Source organism: Erinaceus europaeus, chromosome 3 (genome assembly GCF_950295315.1).
Source record: "Erinaceus europaeus chromosome 3, mEriEur2.1, whole genome shotgun sequence".
Classification (NCBI taxonomy): domain Eukaryota; kingdom Metazoa; phylum Chordata; class Mammalia; order Eulipotyphla; family Erinaceidae; genus Erinaceus; species Erinaceus europaeus.
Genome location: NC_080164.1, coordinates 19,587,325 through 19,613,233, shown reverse-complemented (window position 1 = coordinate 19,613,233; position 25,909 = coordinate 19,587,325). Strand labels below are relative to the sequence as shown.

Here is a 25,909-nt window from a genome sequence, read left to right as displayed (position 1 = left end):
GGAGGTAGGTATTATTATTGTTCTTATTTTTATCAAAGAAGACTCAAAGGGATAGAGGACATAAGCAATTTGCCCGCGATCACACAACATATAATTGGCTGGATTAGAATTAAAGCAAGACTCACTCACAGTCTTAACCTCTGCATGACATGATAGTTAACAAGTATGACTGCATCTACACTTAAATTTTTATATTGGGGGGGAGTAACCCAAACAAGGTGTCGAGGGTTGGTGTGTATGGGTTGGAGAAGATGATCTGCTTCAAGTCAAGATGAGGTGATGGGGGCTGGGCGGTAGCGCACCAGGTTAACGTACATGGCGGGAAGCACAAGGACCAGCATAAAGATCCCAGTTGGAGCCCCCGCCTCCCCACCTGCAGGGGGTTTGCTTCATAGGTGGTGAAGCAGTTCTTCAAGTGTCTATCCTTCTCTCCCCTTCTCTGTCTTCCCATCTTCTCTTGATTTCTCTCTGTCCTATCCAACAGCAATAGCAACAATAACAAAAATAGCAATAACAAGAGTAACAAAATGGAAAAAAAAAATGGCCTCCAGGAGCAGTGGATTCATAATCTAGGCACCTAGCCCCCAAAATAACCCTGGAGGCAAAAAAAAAAAAAAGATGGAGTGATGAAAGCTGGGGGCAGAGTTGCCCTTCCCTCCAAAACAACCAAACAGTCAAAATCAGTAAGTCAGGTTTCAGGACACTGGACATCAATCAATAAAGAGAGTCAATGCTAAGAGACAGAAACCAAGTGAAATGAGAATTACACTGCCCCCAAGTCTCTGCTTTAATAGTTCCTAGGTCACAGCCTGGGGAGGCTTCAAAAGAAGCCAGGTAGACTCTGGGGTGAACAGACAAAGCTGAGAAAACAAGGAAATCCAGGCAGTGGAGTGCACGGGGCAAGAGAACACAGGGAGGAGAGCTGGTTCTTGTGAGCATAATATACGCATGTAAGGAAACTTCTGAGGTGAGGGAATGGACCATCCAAAAAGTGAAGGATGTTACTGCTCAGTGTTCACAGAGACAGTCAAGGTTAGTATTCACTCCAAAAAAGAGAAAAAGACTTTATAGATAATCCGGAAAGACGAGAGATACTAAATGATCTCACTCCCAAGTGGAACCTAAGATGCAGGACAATAATAAAATAAAGGGACACTGGGTTCCAGTGGTGGGGAAGAACCTGAATTGGGGGTCAGAGTGCCATGCAGACACCTGTGACAGGGGAAGAGAGCTTATACCTACGTGCCAAGAGGTGGGGAGACAGTGTAACGGTTATGCAAATAGACTCTAATGCCTGAGCTTCCAAAGTTCCAGGTTCAAACCCCTGCACCACCATAAGCCAGAGCAAAGCAGTGCTCTGTTAAAATAATAATAATAATAATACATCACAGGGCACTGAATAAAGGATTCAATTGCATAGACCTGAACACAACATTAGAATCACCTGAAAAATCATAAAAGAGAGACCTGAACAGATCAAATGAATTTTCAGGTAACTTGAGTCACCCCAGAAAGTTTTTTTTAAATAAAAAAGTTCATAAAGATTTATAATGTAGTATATATTGATGTGAAATTACAATGGTGAATACTTGAAACCTATAAAATATAAATCAATGCTACATTTTTTTTATTTAAGCTTACCAGGCATTCAGAGAAAGAAGAGAATGTGACCCATAGCCAGGAAAATAATCAAGGGAAGCAGACCTGGAGTACACAAGCTATTGTAATTAATAGAAGAAGGACCTGGAGTACACAAGCTATTATAATTAATAGAAGAAGGACCTGGAGTACACAAGCTATTATAATTAATAGAAGAAGGATCTGGAGTGCACAAGCTATTGTAATTAACAGAAGAAGACATTGAAAAAGCTGTTATAACTGTAGCTAATGTGTTTAAAAGGCTAGTCATCTGAACTATTCCAGCCTTTAGTTTCATGATTAGTCAACAATTTGTTTGGCTCTATATGTTAACTCTTTTTTCAGCCACCAGGTTCCAGATGCTAACATGATGGCAACCAGACTTCCCTGGACAGATGACCCCTCCAATGTGTCCTGGAGCTCTGCTTCCTCAGAGCCCCTCCCCATGTTGGGCGCCATTTGTTGTTAAGGTTCAGAAGCTCCAGCAGGCCGGGCTAGCATCGCGGTGGTAGACAGAGACAGACTCAGGGACACACGGCTGGGCTGAGAAGCTGCAGTTTAATCTTTATTCACGAATGGACAAATCACCACACCATGTGCTTCCCCATCATTCTTTCTCTGCTGCTGCTGGGACTCTGGACGTCCTTAGCATACGGGGCGGGGAGAAAGAGAGGCGTGAAACTAGCAAGGGCCAAACCATTTCTCTCAGAGGTAGGGGGAAGGGGGCCAAACCAACACAAAGAATACCAACATATTCCCCCTTTTCTTTTTAACTAAATGACCACAGTATCAGGGGTGTGGGGTGAACAGAAACCTATATCGTACAGGCATTTTCAAAAAAGAAACTGGCACAAACATGGAGAAACATGTAAGCAGGCAACAAGAACCAGTGTGCTGCCAAGGGAAGGCCTGAGGGGGCCATTTTTTGCCTCTGTGGGCAAAACTTTGTCAGCTTAAAAAAAAAAACATTTCCTGCCTCTGGGGGGCGTACTTGCCTCGACAGGCATTTTCTAGCATGGGGGGAGGGTGAGGCCTAGAGTCCCAAGGCATGGCTGCAGTCAGTCTTTGAGAAACCCAGCAGCATAAGGGAAGCTGCTAGTTTTGTGCAAAGTGTCCAAGGTGTACCAGTGAGTCCAATAGAAGTGTCCAAAGCAGATGTCCACTGAAGAATTGCCAGGGGGTGAATTGTTGTACGTCTGTCTCGATGGGGAATGTCAGCCATCGGAATACCACTTTTCTGTAGAGAGCTTGACAGCTGCAATTTACTTACTATGAAACAAAACTTGTAGCAGGTTAGAAGTTTACCACAATTGATAACTCTATCACAATTGGAAGTCTCTTCCAGCATGATACCAAGGCTATTTAAAGTTCAAACAATAAAATGTGGAAAGGCAAACATGAACCATAGAAAGAAAAAGGCCTCAGGCATGAGAATTATTAGCATAACCATAGCGCAATCTAACCTTTCTAATTGAGAAGGAATTTGAGACTTTTACATATCAACAACGTCTTTTTAACCTTTTGTTACACCCATTCAAGATGGAGACACACCCTAGGTGTGTGCAGGTTTGGGTTTTTTTTTTTTTACTAACTTAGTTAAAATATATTGATATATTGATTTTTAACTAATTTTTACCTCAGATTTTAAATGTAAGTTAATTTTATCTTTATGAGAATTACGTTGAAAACCTTTTTCATTTAAATTTGGTAAGAATATAGCCTTAAAGTTACATTCTTAACCTTAAAGTTAATGTTACCAAACTTTAAACACACAGGTAAACATGGTCTTTAATACACAAGGAGAGAAACTTCTGTTACGAAGACATGTTATTTCAAACACAAATTCAGATCTGTACTGTCTTAGCCATTCGGGGAGTGCGTTGTCCAGCGGTGGCCTCTTGGGCAACTTCACTTCTAGGAATTGCAGGTTGCGATCTCTGCACGAATCTCTGCATATTGTAGCTTGTCTGCCTTCAGACCCGAGCTGGAGATCTTGGGCAGGGGGCCCAGTTTTGGCAGGGAGCCCACGGTCTCTGGGTGGTCTGGGATCTGTCCAGACTTCATAGCACAAGGGCGGGCAGGCCAGCATTGCAGAAGGCGCGGGCAGAGGTGCCTCGGGGTGGCGGCCAGGATAGGCTACCGCGGCCCTGTCCCATGGCTCTGCCATGTCTGCTACCCTGTTCCCAGCGGCCGAGCAGCGTGGAGGGAGCCAGCGCCCAATGCCCCGCGCCACGCGGCGGAAAGCCGGCTCATGCAGGCTGGCGTTGGGCTCTTGAGGGCTGTTGCTGGGCAGAAACCACAGAGTGATCCAGAGATAAATGTTCCAGAAACAGCGAAACAGTCTCGTGAAGAAAGGGCAGAGGCTTTTGGAGATCTCTTCACAAGCAGAAGAGAAGGCCATAGTGCATAGGTAGCCAAATTGTCTTCACTTATCTGAGAGATGCACAGGTCAGGTCCACGTGGGCGCCATTTGTTGTTAAAGTTCTGGGGCTCCAGCAGGCTGGGCTAGCGTTGCGGCGGTAGAGAGAGACAGACTCAGGGACACACAGCTGGGCTGAGAAGCTGCAGTTTAATCTTTATTCACGAACGGGCAAATCACCACACCATGTGCTTCCCCATCATACTTCCTCCGCTGCTGCTGCTGGGACTCTGGACGTCCTTAGCATACGGGGCGGGGAGAAAGAGGGGGCGAAACTAGCAAGGGCCAAACCATTTCTCTCAGAGGCAGGGGGAAGGGGACCAAACCAACACGAAGAATACCAACACTCCCCACACGGGAAAGAGAGAGGCAGACTGGGAGTATGGATCGACCTGTCAATGCCCATGTTCAGCAGGGAAGCAATTACAGAAGCCAGACCTCCCACCTTCTGCACCCCACAATGACCCTGGGTCCATACTCCCAGGGGGATAAAGAATAGGAAAGCTATCAGGGGAGGGGATGAGATACAGAGTTCTGGTGATGGGAATTGTGTGGAGTTGTACCCCTCCTATCCTATCGTTTTTGTCAGTGTTTACAAATAAAAAGTAAAATAAAATAAAAAATAAATTTTAAAAAGGTTAGACAGATCTATGAATGATGTAAAATCCCAAATCAAAATTTAAAGATGAAAAGGTACTCCTTGGATGAAAACAAAACTGGATGAGATCATCAGCTAATTAGACACTGCAGAAGAAAAAACTTAATGAACCTGAAAACAGAGCAAGAGAAATTGTCCATAATGATACAAACAGGAAAAAAATTTAAATATGAAAAAAGCATCAGTGAGCTCAGGAAAAACTTTAATTGTGGGCTTAATATTCATGCAACTCTACAAAGGGCAAGGGGGAGAAAAAATATTTGAAGAAATAGTCACACACACACACACACACAAGGAAAAAATTATCACCCATCCTTGATGAAAACTGAAATCCATGAAACTGAGAAGTCTAACAGACCCCAAACATAGGGGAAAATAAATAAAATTCTACCAAGGCATATCACAGAGACATTGCTTAGAGCCAATAATAAAAGGGGGGGGAATTTTAATTTTCAGCTATTTATTTTATATTTTTAACATTTCATTGTATTTATTTTTGAATAGAGAAATTGAGATGAAAGGGAGAGAGAGAGACACACACAGAGAGAGATAGCGAAACACCTTCAGCATTGCTTCACCACTGGTGAAGTTTCCCACTCTGCACTTGGGGACTAGGAACTTGAACCTGGGTTCTTGTACACTGTAACATGTGCAGTCAACTGTGTGCACAACTGCCCAGCCCCAATAAAAAGAAAACCTTAACAACATCTAGGGAGAAGAAAAATACATGTCACATACAGAGAAACAAGAATGACAGTGTTTCGTGTCAGAAACTACGCAAGAAGGAAGACAGTAATACCATCTCTTTCAGTGCTGAGAAAACAAAACTATCAGCCTAGAATTCTATACTCAACAAATACACTTTTGAAAAAAAAGAAGACAGCAGAGATGAATGGTTTCAGGCAATAAAAGCTGAAAGGAGCCCTCACCTGCAGACTGGCACTATAGGAAATGCTCCAGAAAGTCCTGGAGTCAGAACAGAAATAGTATGAAAAGGAGACGTAACTCTAAATTAAAAAATGTTAAAAATAAAAATGAAGAGCACTGAAAATGGTGACTGCATGGTTAATTCATAATTTATTTTTATTTTTGCCAGAGCACTGCTCAGCTCTAGCTTATGGTGGTGCTCAAGCAGAGTATATTTAAATTAATGGCAACTGTATCAGGCTCCTCCAGGCCACCTATAAATTCTAATCGAACCCCTTCTTCTTCCTCCTGGTGTTTGTGAAAGCCCTGGCAGATTTAAAGCCAGCTTCTGGTGTCTGTAAAAGCCCTGACAGCCTTGGACCTTTATGACCTCTGCCCACCTTTCAGTCCTTGTATTAGTAATTGTGATTTTTTTTTTTTTTTTGTCAAATTTTCTTTATCTATAAAAGGGAAATCTTACAGCATATCAGGCTCAGAAGCTTTTTGACAGTAGCCAATTCTGGGTCTGGCATGCCAGAAATAAAAACTCTGTCTTCCAGTAATCCCTAGGTGTTTTTGACTTTATTTACTTACCAGTTCCCAGTTTTACAGTACATGGGATTGAACCTGGGACCTGGGAGCCTCAGACATGAGAGTCTGTTTGTATAACCAATATGTTATCTCCTCTGCCCTTTTTTCCAAATAACTTTAACTATTTATTTATTTTTTATTTTTTATTTTTTTTTACTGCCACCAGGGTCACTGGGGCTCGGTGCCTAAACAACGTTCACCACTGTTGCCAGTCATTTTTTCCTTTTTATTTGATAGGACAGAGAGAAACTGAGAGGAGAAAGAGAAAGATACCCGCAGACCTGGTTCACTTGCTGATAAAGCATCCCCCCTCCCCCTGCCCAGGTAGAGAACAGGGGCTAGATCCCTGGTCCTTGTGCACAGTGACATGTGCTCAACCAGGTGTGCCACCGCCTGCCCCCTGGTCAATTTATTACTAAGGGAAAGGTTGCAACTTGAACTGCAGAACAGAAATCATCAAAGGGGGTGAAGAGGGTGGGTTGAAAGTGTGAAGGGGGCCCAGTGGAATTTGGTGAAAGAATGTTGGTGATTTGGTGTGGGTATGGTGTAATGAAATGCTTTGAAGGGATGTGAAATCATGTTTTAAAAAACATTTAAAGCCTTCTACATTGGGTGGGGGTAGACAGCATAATGGTTATGCAAAGAGACTCTCATACCTGAGGCTCCAATGTCCCAGGTTCAATCCCCCCACACACACACATATACACCGCCATAAATCAGAGCTGATCAGTGCTCTGGTAAAAAGAAAGAAAAGAAAGGAAAAGAAAAGAAAAAGAAATAAATAAGGTCTTCTAATGTAAAATCACCTCAAAGCTGATTTTTTAATTTTTTTATTATTACTACTTAAATCTTCTTAAGAAATAATTTATCTAATCTGAACACATAAAAACAGTGCACTTAGAGGGGCTGGGTGGTGGCACACCTGGTAAATCGTATATATTACAGTGCACAAGGACCCAGGTTCAAGCCTCTGATCCCCACCTACAAGGGGAAAGCTTCATGAGTGGTGAAGCAGGTCTACAGGTGTCTCTCTGTCTGTTTCTCCCTCAATCTCCCTTTCTCTTCTCAATTTCTCTCTGTCTCTAGCCAATAATAAATAAATTTTAAAAAATTTTCTTAAAAACAGTGTACTTAGTGATAAGACACCATTAATATGGATATGACTAAAAAGACAAATTCCCAAAGGAATAATTTTATTTTTTTAATTTGTTTTAACACTCCTGTCACCAAAGGTCTGTGTCCCCAAAGCAATAATTTTATATCTACTAATATTTAAAAATTGCAAAAGACAACTTAAAATAGTGTCCTGCTGTTTTACTTATAAAATTCTAACGATATTAGAAATGTAGCAAATCTATCAAATTTATTTCCTGTTTGTTTTCTTTAATCAACTAATTAGCTGGTAAAATATGATCTCCCAAACATACATATGGATGAAGCAAACTAGGGTGCTTGGTGGTGATGCACCTGGCTAAGCACACCTATCAGCATGCACAAGGACCCGGGTTCAAGTCCCAGCTCCCCACCTGCAGGGGGCTGCTTCGTGAGCAGTGAAACAGATCTGCACATCTCTCTCTCTTTCTCTCCTCTCGCTCTCAATTTCTCTCTGTCTTATCTATAACAGAAAGAGAAGAAAGAAAGATAGAAAGGAAGGAAGGAAGGAAGGAAGGAAGGAAGGAAGGGGGAAAGAAGGGAGGGAAGGAGGGAGGGTGAAGGAAGGAGGAAGGAGGAGAGGGAGAAAGGAAGGAAGGGAGGAAGGGGGGAGATGAAAGACGGTTGAGTCACTGGGATTGGTAGTGCTGGCACCAAGCCCCAGTGATAACCCTGTTGGCAAATAATAATAATAATAATAATCTAATGAAAAATAATAATGAAAAAGCAAACTCACTCCACATTCCAGGGAAAGATCTTATTCAGCCTCTGTGCCTAAGGATGTGTTTTAGCTTTTGGTTTTTGTTTGCTTGTTTGTTTTTTAATATATATAAATTTCTTTATTGGGGGATTCAGGTTTTACATTCGACAGTAAATACAATAGTTTGTACATGCAAAACATTTCTCAGTTTTCAACACAACAATACAACCCCCACTAGGTCCTCTGTCATCCTGTTGGACCTGTACTCTCCTCCCACCCACCCCAGAGTCTTTTACTTTGGTGCAATACACCAACTCCAGTCCAGGTTCTACTTGTGTTTCCTCTTCTTTTTTTTTTTTTAATTTCTTTATTGAGGAATTAATGTTTTACATTCGACAGTAAATACAATCGTTTGTACATGCATAACATTTCCCAGTTTTCCATATAACAATACAACCCCCACTAGGTTCTCTGTCATCCTTCTTGGAATATATTTTATTTTAACGAGAGTGAGAGAAATGCAGAAAGATACAGAAAACTCATTTCTGACTTAGGGCCATTCAGGGAGTTGAACCTGGGATGTGAGAGCCTCAGGCATGAAAGTCGTTTTGCATAACCATTATGCTACCTCCCCTGCCCTTGGCTTTTGTTTTAAGTTTTGCTGTATTTCTGTTATGTATACCGTGATGATTATAATGGAAAGCAGTTAAGACAAGATCTAAATTGATGTCCTTGCGAAGTGAAACACATGGCATGTTACATCTCCACCCACATTTGCGTCACTGCAGCAGTGACTCTGGTGTGTTAAGCAGAATCCTAGCGTTTCACAGCCTGCAGATTCCCGTAGCAATGGCTAGCCGGTTCACAGTGCCTTTAGATCCTTAGTACACAACTTTTGTAGCAAGTCAGAGCAAGTACCTCATTAGCAAAATTTACATGACAATGACAGAAATAAAGCAGGGTCACAGGAAATGAACACAACTACTGAACTTACCACAGTCTGAAGGCATTGGTGCTGCAGAGACGGAGAAGATGACCGGAGGATCAGAACTTGAAAATAAAAACGGGTATCTTCCGATCAAAGAGTGTTCTTCTAGTGGGAAATCTGGAAGGTCCTCTATGGTCATCTTCTAGAAAGCCACCTTTAGAGAGAGGGGGAAATATCGAGTATATGTGCTTGCAACATGGAAAATTGCCTTGAAAATCTCTCTCTCTCTCTCTCTCCTACGCGCACACACATACACACACACAATTTATTCTGACATTTTTTTTCCAACTGAATTTTAAACTTCTACTTCCAGGAATATCTTTTAGAGAGGAAAGAAAAAAATCTCTGGGGGCCATGTCCACAAAGTTCAGAGCTCAAGGATCCTGGTTCAGGCTCCCAGATGCACACCTACAGAGGGGTCACCTCACAAGCGGTGAAGCAGGTCTGCTGGTGTCTCTCTCTCTCTTTTTTTCCCTTCCCCTCTCAGTTTTTCTGTCCTATCCAATAAAACGGGGGGAGGAGGAAAGAAGAAGAGAAAATTTTCTTTTAACAATACATCCATAAGGGAAGACAGCATAATGGTTGTGCAAAAGACTTTCATGCCTGAGGCTCTGAGGTCCCAGGCTCAGCCCCCCCTCCCACCACCACCACCACCACCACAATCCCCACTCCTCCCTCTGGGAGAATGAACCAAAGATCTTTGTGTGATCTTCTAATCAGTGTTATTCTATCTTTTGGGTATATGCCTAGGAGTAGAATTGCTGAGTCACATGGCATTTCCATTTGTATTTGTTTGAGGATTCCCTTCCTCCCTCCCTCCCTCTTTCCTTCCTTCCATTCTTCCTTTCTTCCCTTTATGATGGAGCCTGAGTGAAATTGAGAGAGAAGGGATATATATGGAGAGAGAGAGGGCAAGGGAGAAGGACAGAGAGAGAGACCTGCAGCACTGCTTCACTGCTTATGAAGCTTCCCATCCTGCAGGGGGGGACCAGGGATTTGAACCCAGGTCCTTGTGCATAGTGACATGTGCATTGAACTTGAAGCGCCACTGCCAGACCCCTGTGCAATTTTTTTTTTTTTTAAGTGATGGGGCAGCTCAATTTTGAGTTGAATTTTAGCTCAAGTGCTGTTTCATTATCTTCTTGTTGCAACAGACCGGGATCATGGCCTGAGCATAGGAGCTGTTTCACAGGCCCTACAAACATAAACTGTTGGAATTCTACCGCTAAATATGAAGAGAGCTTTTTCACATTCCGGGATTTGTTTCCTTAACATGAAAGCATTTGTGCAGCTGCTAAGTGGTCTAGCAACGACCACTTCACAACCAGATATGCAGTCCGCATGCAAGTAGTCACTGAGCCCCACGCTGTTTCCCAGGCCTTCAGCAAACGTCTTCCAGGAGGATGTAGGAGTGGAGGCTTCATCAGTGGAGACTCTGGCTGCAACAGCAGCTCAGCTTGCCTTGGTCCAACATCTCCCCACCCCCAAATCCTTCCTTCCTTCCTTCCTTCCTTCTTTCCTTCCTTCCTTCTTTTCTGGACTTATTTCTTATTAAGGGGTGAATGATTTCCAGTATAGTCTTTTCTTTTTTCACCACTCCTGTCACCAAAGGTCTGTGTCCCTACCCTCACCCCCACAGATCTCCACTAGAGAGCTCCCAAAGTCTTGATTTTTTTTTTCTCACATTTGTATGTTTGCTTCTCTATATTCTGCATAGGAGTGAAACCATTCTGTAGTTGTCCTTTATTTCCTTTCTTGCTTCATGGAGCATAAGCTTCTCTAATTCCATCCACTTTATCCCAAAGGACAGAATATCATCTCTTTTTATTGCTTAGTAATACTCCATCGAGTATATGTCCCTTAACTTTTTTTTTTAATCCAGTCATCTACTAGAGGGCATTTTGGTTGTTTCCAAGTTTTTATTATTGTGAATAAAGCTGTTATGGACATGGAGGGGAAGATATCCCTTTATCTAGAATGTTCTCATTCTTTTCTGACAACCAAAAAACAAACTTGACTGATGCTCAGTCCCCTGCTCCCCCTCCTTAACAGTGTACGGGATCTGGCTGCTCTACACCCAGAGATAAAAGGCTATGTCTTTTTCACCACAACCCTCACATCACCTCTTACCCCTAGAAAACACAAGCACTGAGACTAGCTTTGCTCCAAATGAGGCTGGCACGGCACCCCACACTACACAGCAGAAGTGGCACAGAAATGCTGTGAAGTGAAAAGCCTTCCCGTTTCGCTTCTATCAGATCCGTGGTCTGAAATATCTACTGTTGCTAGACAGATGCAGAGGTTCTTGTCTAGAAAAACCTTATGGAAAAATCAAATACAAATGAACCTAAATTACTTCTGTAGAAAGAACAGAACATGCAGAATAAGGCTAGATAGTATTCAACGTGCCCTTTGTTATACTCCATTACTCAGCCTGGTCATCATCCTGTCCTGTGGTCACCACTCTGCTCCAGGAAAGAGTCACCTCTCTGAGATAAATGGTTCCTCCCCAACTGAGTCAGACTTCAGAAAACTAGCAAAGACCAGACAAGAGTAAGATGCTTTCTTTGTCTCAAAGGAGCATGTCTACATGAACATGAGTATTATATATTAAATAACCCAAGCCACTGTTACTATATTAAACATGTTTTCCTTACATGTTAAAGTTACTTGCCACCCAGTACTTTGAATCATGTTGGTAGTAACACACACACGCAAATAGGAAAATAATAATAATAAACTGGCATTATATCGTGTACTTTTTTCCTTCAAATGCTACCAATTCTAGGAAGAAAAGGCACATTTGCATACACCACAAAGACATCACAACATCTCAGTGATGAAGTAACTCAGGTTTCTCTTTGTCAGGAGGTAAATTTGAGCAAAATATTCTAAGTGGCATAAGAAACTTCCTTTGAAGTGAAGGAACAGGAATAAGGTTTAACAAATATCTACAAAGGAGGAGCCAGGTGGTGGTGCACTTGGTTAAGCACACACATTACAATATGCAAGGTCCCAGGTTCAAGCCTTTATACTTAAAGTGTTGAATGAAAGACCAAACTACTAACTTTCACAGGCCTAGGGAAAGCTCGGATTGTTTAAAAGGAGATTGTCCTGATAGCAGCCTGTGTTTTTGAAAAGTTAATCTGGCCACAGTGATGCTTTGGGACCCAGTCAAATCTCATTTATTTATTTAATTATTGGATAGAAATAGAAATTGGTAGAGAAGGGAGAGAGAGAGAGAGAGAACTGCAGCACTCCTTTACTGCTTAAGAAGCTTTCCGGGAGTCGGGCTGTAGCGCAGCGGGTTAAGCGCAGGTGGTGCAAAGCACAAGGACCGGCATAAGGATCCCGGTTCGAACCCCGGCTCCCCACCTGCAGGGGAGTCGCTTCACAGGCGGTGAAGCAGGTCTGCAGGTGTCTATCTTTCTCTCCTCCTCTCTGTCTTCCCCTCTTCTCTCCATTTCTCTCTGTCCTTTCTAGAAACGATAACTACAACAATAAAACAACAAGGGCAACAAAAGGGAATAAATAAATAAATAAAATAACTATAAAAAAAAAAAAAAAGAAGCTTTCCCTCTGAAGGTGGAGACTGGGGGCTTGAACCTGAGTCCTTGAACACTGAAACTTGTGTGTTCTACCAGGTGTGCCGCTGCCTAGTCAAATCCTCTTTACTCCTAGCTCTTCGGTCTAGCAATTCCATGCTCTTCTCTGAGTTGGTTAAGGTTTGGAAACTTCCCTTTTGAAAGAGCACCTAAAGCACCTTTTATCCCTAGGCTGACTGCTGGCATCCTTAGAGGTAAGAGCTGTATTTCACACAAGTGCCACTTGCCACAGGAGCCAGACCAGTGCCATGCCCTTAATACGCATTCGAATCCTGGATTAAAGGTAGAAAGACAACTCGTTCAATAAGACGCCATCAACTTCATTACTTTTCCTGTCAGATACTTGCAGCCCAGGGAAGCCACAGCATTGCCTGAAGTGAAAGTTCTTTGTAGTTTTTGTGCCTTTACAAGAACCCTTTCCTTCACAAAACAAAACAAAAACTCACCACTATACTTTTTGTGCCACCAAAGAAAAACCTATTTATCTCCACAAAGTATATAGTCTTAGAATCAGTTTAAATGATTTCAGAGTCTGAAAACCTATGGCACTGGGGAATTTAGTCAAAGGATTGAATACTTTTCAAACTTCAAATCCTACCATGCCTCATTGGTAATAACTGATCATATAAAGTAAACCTAAGATTAAAACTTGGGGGGCTGGGTGGTGGCGCACCTGGTTAAGTGCACACATTACAGTGCTAAGGTTAGTGAGCAGGTTAAGCACAGATGGCTCAAAACACAAGGACTGGAGTAAGGATCCTGGTTCAAGCCCCTGGCTCCCCACCTGCAGAGGGGTCACTTCACAGGAGGTGAAGCAGGTCTGCAGGTGTCTGTCTTTCTCTCCCCCTCTCTGTCTTCCCCTCCTCTCTCTGTCCTATCCAATAATGATGACATCAATAACAATAATAACTACAACAATAAAAAACAAGGGCAACAAAAGGGAAAATAAATAAATAAATACAGTGATCAAGGACCTGGGTTCAAGCTTCTGGTCCACCTGCTGGGGGAAAGCTTCACAAGAGATGAAACAGAGCTGCGGTTGTCTCTCTGTGTCTCTCCCTCTCTACCACCCCCTTCCCTCTCAATTTCTGGCTGTCTCTATCCAATAATAAATAAAGATAGTTTTAAAAAAATCAAAACTTGGCCTTAATTAATTATATACATAACAAATACCACAGTGATAATCAAATCCCCAAGCTTTGAATGTTTTAAGTATTTATTTCATATGTCACAAGAGAAGAAGTTCATATGAAAGAAAGGGAGAGGGAGAGAGAAGCCAGGACACTACTCTGGTACCCGCTGCACTGTACTGGAGATCAAACCAGGAGTCATAGGCATTCAAGTCCAGTACTTCACCAGCTGTGCTATATCCCTGCCCACCCTAACTTTGATTCTATGAAATCCTACTCCATCACACCCAAATCATCTCTGAACAAAAGCAGCTTGTAACATGACTATAATGTCTCATAACTTATCAGGATTCTGGTCGTTCAACAATTTGTTAGGCTTTGTATGTTAACTCTCTTTTCAGCCACCAGGTTCCGGATGCCAGCTCGATGCCGACCAGACTTCCCTGGACAGACGACCCAACCAATGTGTCCTGGAGCTCCACTTCCCCAGAGCCCTTCCCCACTAGGGAAAGAGAGAGGCAGACTGGGAGTATGGATCGACCAGTCAACACCCATGTTCAGTGGGGAAGCAATTACAGAAGCCAGACCTTCCACCTTCTACAACCCACAACGACCCTGGGTCCATGCTCCCAGAGGGCTAGAGAATGGGAAAGCTATCAGGGGAGGGTATGGGATATGGAAATTGGGTGGTGGGAATTGTGTGGAACTGTACCCCTCTTATCCTATGGTTTTGTTAATGTCTCCTTTCTTAAAATAAATAAATAATAAAAATAAAAATAAAACTTATCAGGATTCCTGGTCCCTGCCCTAAGACAGGTTCAGGGCTGCTACTGCCTCACTAAGGAACTTCACTGAGGCCAAGAGACTCCCTCCAATGGCTTTGGAGCATGGCTTCAAGATCAGCCTCCTTGAGCTACTCAACCAAGGGAAGACCCTACCTGTGCCCACTAAACTTGGAATTCTGAGGCCCTTCCATTCAACTTTGTATGTTACCACTAGTTTTTATTTTCATGAGATTCCCCCCCCACAAAAAGGCACTTTAACCAAGATGCACATTTTAAACTTAACTCCAATAATCTATTTGCTGCCAACATGAAATCTGTTCAGTTATGACATATATTTGCACATTTGATATGTAGTCAGCTTTAGACCCTAGAGAGAATATAAAAGATAGCTGTTATGTGGAAAACTGAGAAATGTTATGCATGTACAAACTATTATATTTACTGGCGACTGTAAAATATTAATCCCCCAATTAATGAAAAAAAATGTTAAAAATAAATAAATAAATAAATAAAGATAGCCGCCCTCAAGAAGTTCAACTATGAGCCAGGGAAAGGACTCAGAGGGTAGAGTATATGCCTTCCATGAGCGCAGACAGGGGTCTGATCCCTGGCACCACCCGGAAGCACCATGGACAGCACCAGGGGAGGAAGATCCACGGTTGTAGAGTGGCAGGGTTTCTTTCTACCTGGCACCACCCACCCCCACCCCCTACAACATAGAACAAAATTTTATCCAGGGGCATGGTTCAATGTTATCATTCACTCACATGTGCAAGGCACTGTGTTCATTCCCTAGCACAGCATCTCTTTTTAATCAATTTAGTAATTGAACAAATTATTGAGTTTCTTACTACAACCTAGGCTGGGTCTAGCAAGGGTTTAAAAAAAGAGAGAAAGGGGCCTGTTGGTGGTGTACCTGATTGAGTGCACATATTACCATGCACAGGGATCAGGTTCAAGCCCCTGGCCCCTACATGCAAGGGGATAAGCTTCATGAGCAGTGAAGCAGGGCTGCAGGTGTCTTTCTTTCCCTCTCCCTCTCTATCCTCTCCTCTCTCAATTTCTGTCTGCATCTCCATCAGCAACAGCAACAAAAAAAAAATCTAAAATATTTTAGAGAGAGAGAGAGACATATGGGGCCAGGCAACGGCACACCTGGTAGACCCACAAGGAAAACAAGGACTAACAAGCTAAGCCAGCCTAGAACAACACAGTCAATATAGCACACAGTACTATACATGAGAACCAGTGTTCAAGTCCCCATTTCCCATGGGGGGGAAGCTTCACAAGGAGTGAAAAAGTGCCCTAAGTGTGTGTGTGTGTGTGTGTGTGTGTGTGTGTGTGTGTGTATGTGTGTGTGTGTGTGTGTGTGTGTCTCCCTCTGTCTCTCTTACTCTCTTATCCCTTCTGCTTCTCTCTGTATCAGAAATAAAAAAAGAAGAAGAAAATAGCTACCAGGAATGGTAGAGTGATCACACAGACATCAAGCACCAGCAATAAAGCCTGGTGGCAAAACAGACAAGCAGACATACTGTCTTCAGGTAGATTACAGTCTACTGTGAGATTCCTGCAGAAAGCTACAGTGAGTTTAGAATCACAGCAAGGACTGTGACCCTGGAACGCCGGGGGTTCTCAGAGCTAAATCCACGAGGCTTCCTAAAGCTGCTGCCTCACCACTTGGCTATTTCAGTTAAACTAACATGCAAGCACTCAGAAGACCTGAGGCTGATGGCTTCCATGGTGAGTTGGCTGGAGAGTTTTATGCTGGCAGCAGAAGAGAATCGGAAGGTTTTTTGGGGAGCCTCACTGAAGCTGCAACCACAACAGTGCAAACTCCAGCTGAGAAGACATAAGATGCCCAAGACCACAAGAAAAACAAGGACTAACAAGCTAAGCCAGCCCAGAACAATACAGTCAATTACACACCAATAACTAGGAAACAATAAGCCCAAAAGTTGCCAGATGTTTATATGGATCAACAGGAAAGGAAGGTTAAGTTAACCCTATAATACGAAGTCCAAGAGGACATGATTCAAAACTGGAATGACTCTTACCAACAAATTAATGTCAATATGTAAACACCACTTCTTAAAAGGCTTTGCTAGTGGGAACTGGACGTGATCAAGTCAAAATGTCTGAAACAAATACTACAAATAAAAACAGGAGATGTGTAGTCCGTGAGGTAGCGCAGTGGATAAAGCACTGCTGGACTTTTAACCATGAGGTCCTGAGTTCAATCCCTGGCAGCACATGTGCCAGAGTGATATCTGGTTCTTTATCTTTCTCATAAATAAATACATTCTAAGAATAAATAAATAAAAACAGTAGCTGCCAAGCAAAGGAGAACTAACCCACTCCTTCCTTTCCGGGTTCAATCTTACAGCCCAGGTGGACCCCATTCAACAAAAACACATACCAGGCATGTTGGTGTTGGCAAAGGCAGGTTGTATCGGGATAGCTCTGCACCAGAACCTCGTGCAAAGCTGGACTGGGACACCTGCCTCTCTGCTTTCCCTCCACAGAGGCTACACGTCCTGTGCCATGTGACCTTCTGCCACTTAAAGGACTCGCTTTCAGAGGTGGGGAAGGTTCATAAATGCCAAACGTCAACGAGACAGCCAAGAGCCCTGACAGCATTTCAGAGCTGTCTCTGGGAGGGACTTGCTGACAGACTGCACAGCTCTGGTTTCCCAGCGGGTCTGGGTTGCAGAGGGAGCCTCAGAGCAGCTGGGAGGGGGTCAATATGGGGTGCGAGCACCACCTCTGGCTACCTGTCAAAACCTGGTCTCCCCGCAGAGTGGAGGCCCCCATCTACCTGCCACTCCGCTGCGGAGGGTGGAAGAGGCCCTGCGGCAGGGCAGGGCGCCCCGCTTCCCCCCAACTTCTTCTACCCAAAAGCACCCCATGGACGGGGCTGGATGCGGGGGACAGGCGGGGCGCTGTCACCGGGTCTGGCGTGGGGTGTGCCCACCCCCCGCCCGGGTGGCACTGCGCGGGGCCTGCGCCCTGGGGTGGGGAGGAAGGGGGGGCTCCCGGGTGCAGGCGCTCAAGGTTGGGGCGCCCGAGCGTCCTCACCCCCCAGCTCCCCCCCCGCGCAGCCCCGCAGCCGGGCCTGAGCCCTCCCCGCACCTCGGGGCCCACCTGCCCCCGGGTGGCCGCGCCTCCCCGCCCCGGGCGCCCCCGGTCCTGCTAGTCCCCAGCCCCCAGGCTGCCACGAGGCCCCCAACAACCACCGCCCCGCCCCGCCCGGCCTGCGCGCTCCCGCCCACCTGCTCCTCGGCGCGGTCGGCGGTGGCTGGGCGCGGGGGCGCGCGGGGAAGGCCGCCTGCTGCTCGGCCGCCCGCGCTCGGGGCCGCCACTCCTCCTCCCTCCGCCGCGCGCCCGCCGGACACCGCGGGGCCGCGCCTGGGGCCGCGGGGGCGCGCGCTGCAGGCTCAGGCGCGCGCATGTGCCCAGAGGGGAGGTGGGTGCGCGCGGCGCGGGAGAGAGCCTACAGCCCCCCCCCCCATGCGCGCGCGCCCGGCCTGAGACCCGTCAGTCCTCCAGGGTATCAGGCGGCTATGGGGGCGGGGGGTTCCCTGGCGCCGAGGCGGCTGCTGTGACAGCCCTCCTTAGGCTGACCCTGGCTCCCCAATCCCTGGGCCAGACCCCCCCTCCAACACACACAATACACACACACACACACACACACACACACACACACGTGCGCGCGCGGCTGCCTGAGCTCAGAACACCTTCCTAGGGTCAGGAAAGGTGTTGGGGTCCTTGTGGGGTGGGGGCGGGTCTAGCTGGGTGCACTGGCTGCAGTGACATCAGTCGGCTTCCCGGCTGCACGCCCTGCTGTCAGAAGCCAGTGGGCGCTGGGTCCTGGCTGGGTCACCACACCGCAGGGTGGTGGGGGGGGGGGCTGTGAGGCCAGAAGCCAGGCTGTCAGGTCTCCCCTCCTCCCACACTCCTCCTTCCCTTCCCCCTTTCCATCCCACAAGAACCAGAAAGTGCTGAGAAGGTGACAAGAGACCAACAGGGAAGCTGACACCTGACTCTCCTAAGGGAAGGGCTTCACCCCGTGGCAGGGGTTGCTCCCCAGCTCTCACAGAGGCCTTGCTGTCAAGGCTGAGACACACTGTCCCCAGGCAGCCTGGCTGGAGCTGCTGTGACAGGAGGCCATGGGGCCCCCCAAAGCCTCCTCTCCCATTACCCTCCACTGGACACCCCTGGCTGAGCACCAGCTTCGCTGTCTTTCTGATCTTGGAGCTGCCTTGCTGAAAAGTCCTTCCCACCTTGCTGGCCACAATCAGCTCCCTGTAGCTCCTTCCTCGTTGGATTCACCCTAGAAGCTTCCAGACCACCGCTGATGCCAAAAGTACCCAGGACAAGCACTCATGGCCCCTTTGGCCACTCCCTCTGTGGCATGGCTATGACCCCACTCACCAGTGTTGCTTGAGAGCTCATGAGGTGACCTATTTGGTACAGAGAGGACAGAACTGCACCTCTTCCTAGGCCTCCATGAGCAGGGCTCTAAACATCTCAGTGGCTCTTTGTAGCAGACACCCACTGTCAAATCAAGTGGAGCTTGCTGCCGACTGAACCCCACAGCCCTTGTGCAATACCCAAAGGCCACAGCCATCCCACGGTCCCTGCTCAGCTGTCATTTTCTCAGTCCTTGCAGGGCCAGCAGCTCCGTGGTTCTTCAGAAAGGAGAGGTGACACACAGGCTCCCTCCTCCCATGACACCCTCCCCTTAACTAAGGACTGCTCTAAAAAGACAGGCAGGGTGCCCTTGGCAGCATTTCAGCCACTGCAAGTGAGTTCTGTTGTCACTGAGCCACAGAAGCTCAAAGAGGCCCAAGTGTGACCCAGAAACTGTTGGTGAGGGCTCCACAGGTGCATAGTTTACTTTTACTGCCCATCTGGATTATCCCTCTGAGAAGCCACTGTTAGCCAGGGACTGGGCGTGAGCCTCATGAAACTGGTCTTCACGAAACTGGTCTGCACTGTGATGAAAGGCTTTCAGAACCAGCCAGGGCACAGACTTTTACTGCTACTGCCAAACACCAAACAATTCATGGGCAGTTCCCAGCAGAGCAAGCCATCAGGGAGTGTCCTCACTATCTAACAGAGGCGGAGAGGGAGGAGGAAGAAGTGACTCCCTATACCAGCAGTGGGAATATCTGACCTGTGGGCCAGGTACAGGCCTGCAAAGCCATTTGGTCTGGCCCTGCCAAGGCAGCTGCGGATGGAACTCAAAATTCAATAAATCTAGGATCTTTTTAATAGCAACGTTGGGTGTTAATTTTTTTCAATCTATTTGTGATACAACAATGGTTCACAAGACTGTAAGATGACAAGGTCTAGATCCACACAGCACCCAGCACCAAAGTCCTGTGCCCACCCCTCCCAATGATGACCACCGCGGCTCTCACAAAGTCTTCTCTTTGTTGTTGTTTTCACTTTGCTTTTTGTTTATTTGGTTTTCTGTTTGTTTTGCAAGTTCATGTGATTCAGTTCTCAAGACTCCTGTAGCTGCCTTTCACCTCTTTTTTTAAGTGTTAGTTTTAAAGTATAACCAAGGAATGATGTTATAAATATTCAAATAGGCCTTGGCAAAAAAAAGAAGTTCCCACCCTTGCCCTGCACCACCCCCAGGAACACAAGCATTCATTGTAGTCTCACTTCCTTATATATGCCACCAATCACATGACTTAGAACTGGGTATGGCCCAGCTAACCATGGCCAAGTTGGGCCAGACAGTGATATGGCAACAGACCTTACAGCATGTGTTAGGCTGGGAAGGCACCTTGTCATTGCTGAAACTCAATTGTATGCAAAGACACAGGTTCTTGGCCAATGAAGCCGTAAGTACAGTCCCAGAAGGTGGAAGGCAATGATGTGCAGCATCTGTGTAAAGAAGGGCCACTACAAGAGACTGGCATACTCTAACAAGGACTCTTTAGTCACTGTCAGGCCACCCCATCAGCTGGGGCCCTAGTCAGGGAGTCCTGAGATTCCAAACAGACATGACGGACCTAGACCTCGAAGAGATCCTCTCTCCGTTGTTACCAGTCATCTCTATCAGGAACAACAAAATAGACCCCTTTGTGAGCCCCCATAGGACCTTGCCCTCAGTGTGGGTCAACAACAATAGTAGAGAATGTTCCATCCTCTGAAGAGAGGCTGGACAACATACTCTATCTTCCACCTAAGGAAGATGGGTCCTGAAATTGGGGCAGCTTGGAATGTTCCTACTCATGACCACAGAATGTGAGCTCAGATCTACAGGGATGCAGAGGTCACATAGGCTCCTAAGCTGAATATGGGCCCCAGATCACATCAAATTGATGAGATTGACAGTCAACAATATTTATACACCTTTCCCATATTAGGGAGCTACTCTCTTCCCTGATGCAGCCTTCTAGCCCTTTTTCCAGCCATGACATCATCTCCCCAGATAATAACTTGGATCCACCTGCATATCAGATGTCAGGCTCAGGGAAAAAAAAACTAGTATAGTCATGGGCCCTTTGGGATATAACTAAAATGGGCCTCCTAACTATCTACAAAACAGCGACCCCCAAATCTTCATCTGTACTAATCCAGCCTTTAGGTTCATGATTAGTCAACAATTTATTTGGCTCTATATGGTAACTCTTTTTTCAGCCACCAGGTTCCTGATGTTAACAGGATGCCAACCTGACTTGCCTGGACAGATGACCCCCCCCCCATTGTGTCCTGGAGCCCTGCTTCCCCATAACCCCCACCCCACTATGAAAAGAGAGAGACAGACTGGGAGTATGGATCAACCTGTCATGTTCGGTGGGGAAGCAATTACAGAAGCCAGACCTTCCACCTTCTATACCCCATAATGATCCTGGGTCCATACTCCCAGAGGGATAAAGCATAGGAAAGCTATCGGGGAGGAGATGGGATGCAGAGTTCTGGTGGTGGGAATTGTGTGGAGTTGCACCCCTCTTATCCTATGGTTTTTGTCAGTGTTTCCTTTTTTAAAAATCTTGTTTATTTATTTGTTTTCCCTTTTGTTTACCTTGTTGTTTTTTATTGTTGTTTTAGTTATTGTTGTTGTTATTATTGATGCTGTCATTGTTGGATAGGACAGAGAGAAATGGAGAGAGAAGGGGGAAGACAGAGACGGGGAAGACCGCCCGACTCCCCAGTGTTTCCTTTTTATAAATAAAAATTTAAAAATAGGAAGGGCCATTAATGGACTGCTTCCCCCCTCCTTTGTTATTAGTAACTTAATAACAGTTTACAAGATAAGATTGCAAGGGAATAGCTCCACACGCAGCCACCTCCACAGTTCTGTGCCTCCACTCCACACACACAGTTCTCCTCACTCATCCTCAAGGATAACCATCACAGATTTCACAAAGTCAACAGTCTGACTACTCTTTTTTTTTCTTTTTTTAACTATCTCATGTGTTTCAGTTCTCTATAGTGCCTATATGAGTGAAACCATCCAGTAGTCATCTTTCAGAGAAATGCAGGTCATCTAATCACAGATATAAACTATAGCAACAAAAGCCTCTGAACACAAACACCAAATTGAAAAACTTGAAGGTATTATATATGATAAAAAGGATGAGGGGGGAAAAAAGAAACAAAAAAAAAGGAAGATTAAAAAGTAGGAGAGAAAATGGCACCATTAAAAAAGATTAATGCAGGTAAATGTGTTATACATATGAACACTATAAATAATTTATATATAAGTACACATAAAAGTCTTGTTATAACTGATCTTGCCTCGCCACTTTTTGCTGCAGCTGCTCCTAGCCATCTCTCATACTTAAGGCTGTCTGGTGTTTCTGTGACTTGCGTTCCTGGGTGTGTGTGACTGTGTGTGTCACCTTGTGAAGAGTCAATGCTCTTTGGTTCTTTCTCTACCACATTCCTTTCAGTGACTTATGAAGGCGGGTCAGGTAATAGCCAGCTCCCTTCCTTTTTGTTTGCCTGGTACTGTTTTGATTGCTCCTTCATATCTGAACTATAGTTTTTTAGGGTAAAGTATGCATGGCTGGCTGTTGTTGTCTTTTAAAAACCTTGAACATAACCACTGCACGCTTTTCTGGCCTCCGTGGTTCCCACAGAAAAATCTAGTGTGAGTCTGACTATACTGACTGGCCTGCTTGCTCTTTACCTGTGAGGCCTTACATGTCTTCATCTTACAAATGAACTCTAGGAGACTCTGGAACATGCTGAATACGTTCTAGGATAGAAATAAGACTCAGGGAGTCGGGCGGTAGCGCAGCGGGTTAAGCGCACAGTGAAGCGCAAGGACCGGTGAAAGGATCCTGGTTCTTCTTCTAGCGTTTGCCCTTCTTCCGTAGCCAGTCAACAGCGTCAGGTTGAGCCTGATGTAAAGTTTCGAGACCTCCTTTGAATCTGGAGAGGTGGCAGTCGTTGACTATGTGGTTCATAGTCTGTCTGGAGCCGCAGGGGCAGTTCGGGTCGTCTCTGGCTCCCCAGCGATGGAACATAGCGGCGCACCGGCCATGGCCTGTTCGATAGCGATTGAGGAGGGCCCAATCATAACGTGCTAGGTCAAAGCCGGGTTGACGCTTGCAGGGGTCTGTGATGAGGTGTTTGTTCTTTACCTCAGCTGACTGCCAGCTCTGTTTCCAAGAGTCTGGAACAGAGAAGTTCAGTGTAGGCGTAGGGGACCAGATTGGGTGACGAGACGTCAGGCGTTGAACAGGGTGGGCGAAGATATCCGCGTATATTGGCAGGTCCGGTCGAGCATAGACGTGGGAAATGAACTTAGATGATGCCGCATCCCGACGAATATCTGGCGGGGCGGTGTTGCTAAGCCTGGTTCGAGCCCCAGCTACCCACCTGCAGGGAAGTCGCTTCACAAGCGGTGAAGCAGGTCTGCAGGTGTCTGTCTCTCTCTCCCCCTCTCTGTCTTCCTTTCCTCTCTCCATTTCTCTCTGTCCTATCCAACAATGATGACATTAGTAACAACAACAATAATAACTACAACAATAAAACAACAAGGGCAACAAAAGTGAATAACTAAATAAATAAATATTTAAAAAATGAAATAAGATTCAAATTGCACTCTGGTGTGTGAAGACCTTTGCTACTCCACTAATTTGCATCATGTACAACGCATGTTCTCTTAGGCATTCAAGGCACGGGAATGTTCTGCCAAGCACATGAATTATTCAGAAAGTCAGTATTGTGAGCAGCTAATGAGACTCTAGGTCATGAGAAGAGGTTTTGGGGAAATGGGTCAAAAGGGAGAGGGTCATAGCTTTTCCTAGTCTGAGACTGGACAGGATGAGTATGTAGGGGAAGAAGGCAAGGACTCACTTTAAGAAGTAGGTGTTCAGGGGCCAGGAGGTAGTGCACCTGGTCAAGTGCACATAGTATCATGCAAAAGGACCTGGGTTCAAGCCCCTACTCTCCGCCTGCAGTGGGGACACTTGATGGTGGTGGATCGGGTGTGCAGGTGTCTATCTTTCTCTTTCCCTCTCTATCTACTCCTTCCTTCTTAATTTCTTTCTGTCCTACTCAATTTAAAAAAACAAGAACTTAAAAAGGAAAAAATGGCCACCAGGAGCAGTGGACTCATAGTGCTGGCTGAGCCCCAACGATAACCCTGGTGGCAATTAGAAGAAAAAAAAACCTGTGTGTTCAGAGAACTAGGACCTCACATTAGATGTTCAGCTGTTAGAATGAAGATGCCAGGTTGTAGCTCAGTAAGTGCAAATAATGGAGCAGGGGGCTGAGCACCTGGCTTTCTTCATTTGCAGATGCTGTGATCATCACCGTGGAAAGCCCAACAGAACCAGCTGTGAGCAGCAGGAAGTAGTAAGTGAGTTAAGCAGGGCTGCCAAGTACAAGGTCAATTTCTAGAAATCAATAGTTTCCTCTACATCAGCAGTAAGCAACCAGGAAATACAATGGACCGTTCACAATAGCAATAAAACTCTAGAATGCTCTATCTAGAAATTAGCAACTTGCAAGAACTTTGTGGAGAAATTTTTAAAGCTCTATCTAAGGACATTTAGGAAAAAAGATTGAAGAGGGCAGGGAAGACAGTATAATGACTATACAAAAGCCTTTCATGCCTAATACTCTGAGGCCTTAGGTTCTATCCTCAGCACCACCATAAGCCAGAGCTGAGCAGTGCTCTTCTCTCTCTCTCTCTCTCTCTCTCTTCATCTCTATCTAATAAATAAACACTTAAAATATATGTTTCCCCACATGCAGGGGGAAAGCTTTGCGAGTGGTGAAGCAGGGCTGCAGGTGTCTCTCTGTCTCTGCACTGCATTAGAGGAAGCTTTGGTGCTGTGGTCTCTTTGACTATCTCTCAGTCTCTCTCTCTTTCTGCTTCTCTGTCTCTATTAAAGAAATAAATATTTTAAAAGATAGAATGTCTTTATGAATGTGGGATAGAGGTTTACATCATAGAAGAAGATTGCAAAAAGCACAGACTTGAATCCAAAATACTGGGACATTCAACTACAATATGATTACATTTTCTCTTTGCTGAAGGACTTCATAGAAAAATGTAAGAGGCCGCTTACAGATGGGGAGTATATGGTGTATTCAAAAGCTGCTAGAGATTACTGTCTATATTAGGGAAGAAACTTGTGCCAATCAAAAAAAGTCAGAAAATCCTACAGAAATGAGGGAAGTATAGAGATAAGCAGCCTACAAAAGGCACAGCAGAATGGCAGGAGTGCATAGCAGACTTGACTGACCAGATTCAATAGTCAGGAGAGGATGGAAGCCAAAGAGTGAGGTGCTATTCATAGCCACTGCTTCGCTGGCATAATTAAACACCAGCCCTCACTGATGGAGTGAAAGAGTTAGCCAGCTTCCATGGAGCAAAGACTGTGACCACTGCCAATGACAGCAAGGTCAGTGAACAAAGAGTGGGAAAGAAATGTGCTTAATCAGCACTACTGAGCCAACTACAACATTTGGCTGTATCCGTGTGTGTGTGTGTGTGTGTGTGTGTGTGTGTGTGTATGTGTGTACTCTGACGGCAGTTTAAACTGGCAAATACATTTTACAGAGCAATCTGGCAGTATTTAGTAGAAAAAAAAATCAGTAGCATGCTCTGTAACTTGGTGATCACCCTCCTAGGTGTGCTTTAAAAGAGACTCGAAAGGGGTGAGGAGATAGCTTAGTGGTTATGTACGAAAGGCTTTCATGTCTCTGAGGCTTGGAGGTTCTGGGTTCAATCCCCAGCACCACTATCAGCCAGAGCTGAGCAGTGCTCTGGTGTCTCTGGCTCTCTGTCTCTCTTTATCTTTCTCTCTGTATCCCTCTTATTAAAATAAATAAAATGTAAAAAGAACTAGAGACTCT

General features: G+C 45.2%; 1 protein-coding gene across 5 annotated transcripts in view; it reads right to left on the bottom strand.

Moving 5' to 3' along the window:
- Positions 1 to 25,909, bottom strand: part of CLIP4 (CAP-Gly domain containing linker protein family member 4) — a 112,171-nt gene that overhangs the window by 63,118 nt on the left and 23,144 nt on the right. The window contains exons 1-2 of one of the 5 annotated variants that reach the window (XM_060186811.1): positions 19,004 to 19,292; positions 9,059 to 9,206 (exon numbers count right to left, since the gene is read on the bottom strand). In XM_060186811.1, the coding sequence (XP_060042794.1) occupies positions 9,059 to 9,191 (133 nt within the window). In that variant the 5' untranslated portion in view covers positions 9,192 to 9,206; positions 19,004 to 19,292. Of the gene's footprint in view, positions 1 to 9,058; positions 9,207 to 16,988; positions 17,287 to 17,841; positions 18,241 to 19,003; positions 19,293 to 25,909 lie in introns of those variants that run through there. The other 4 variants (XM_060186814.1, XM_060186809.1, XM_060186812.1 and 1 more) reach the window with 4 other exon arrangements.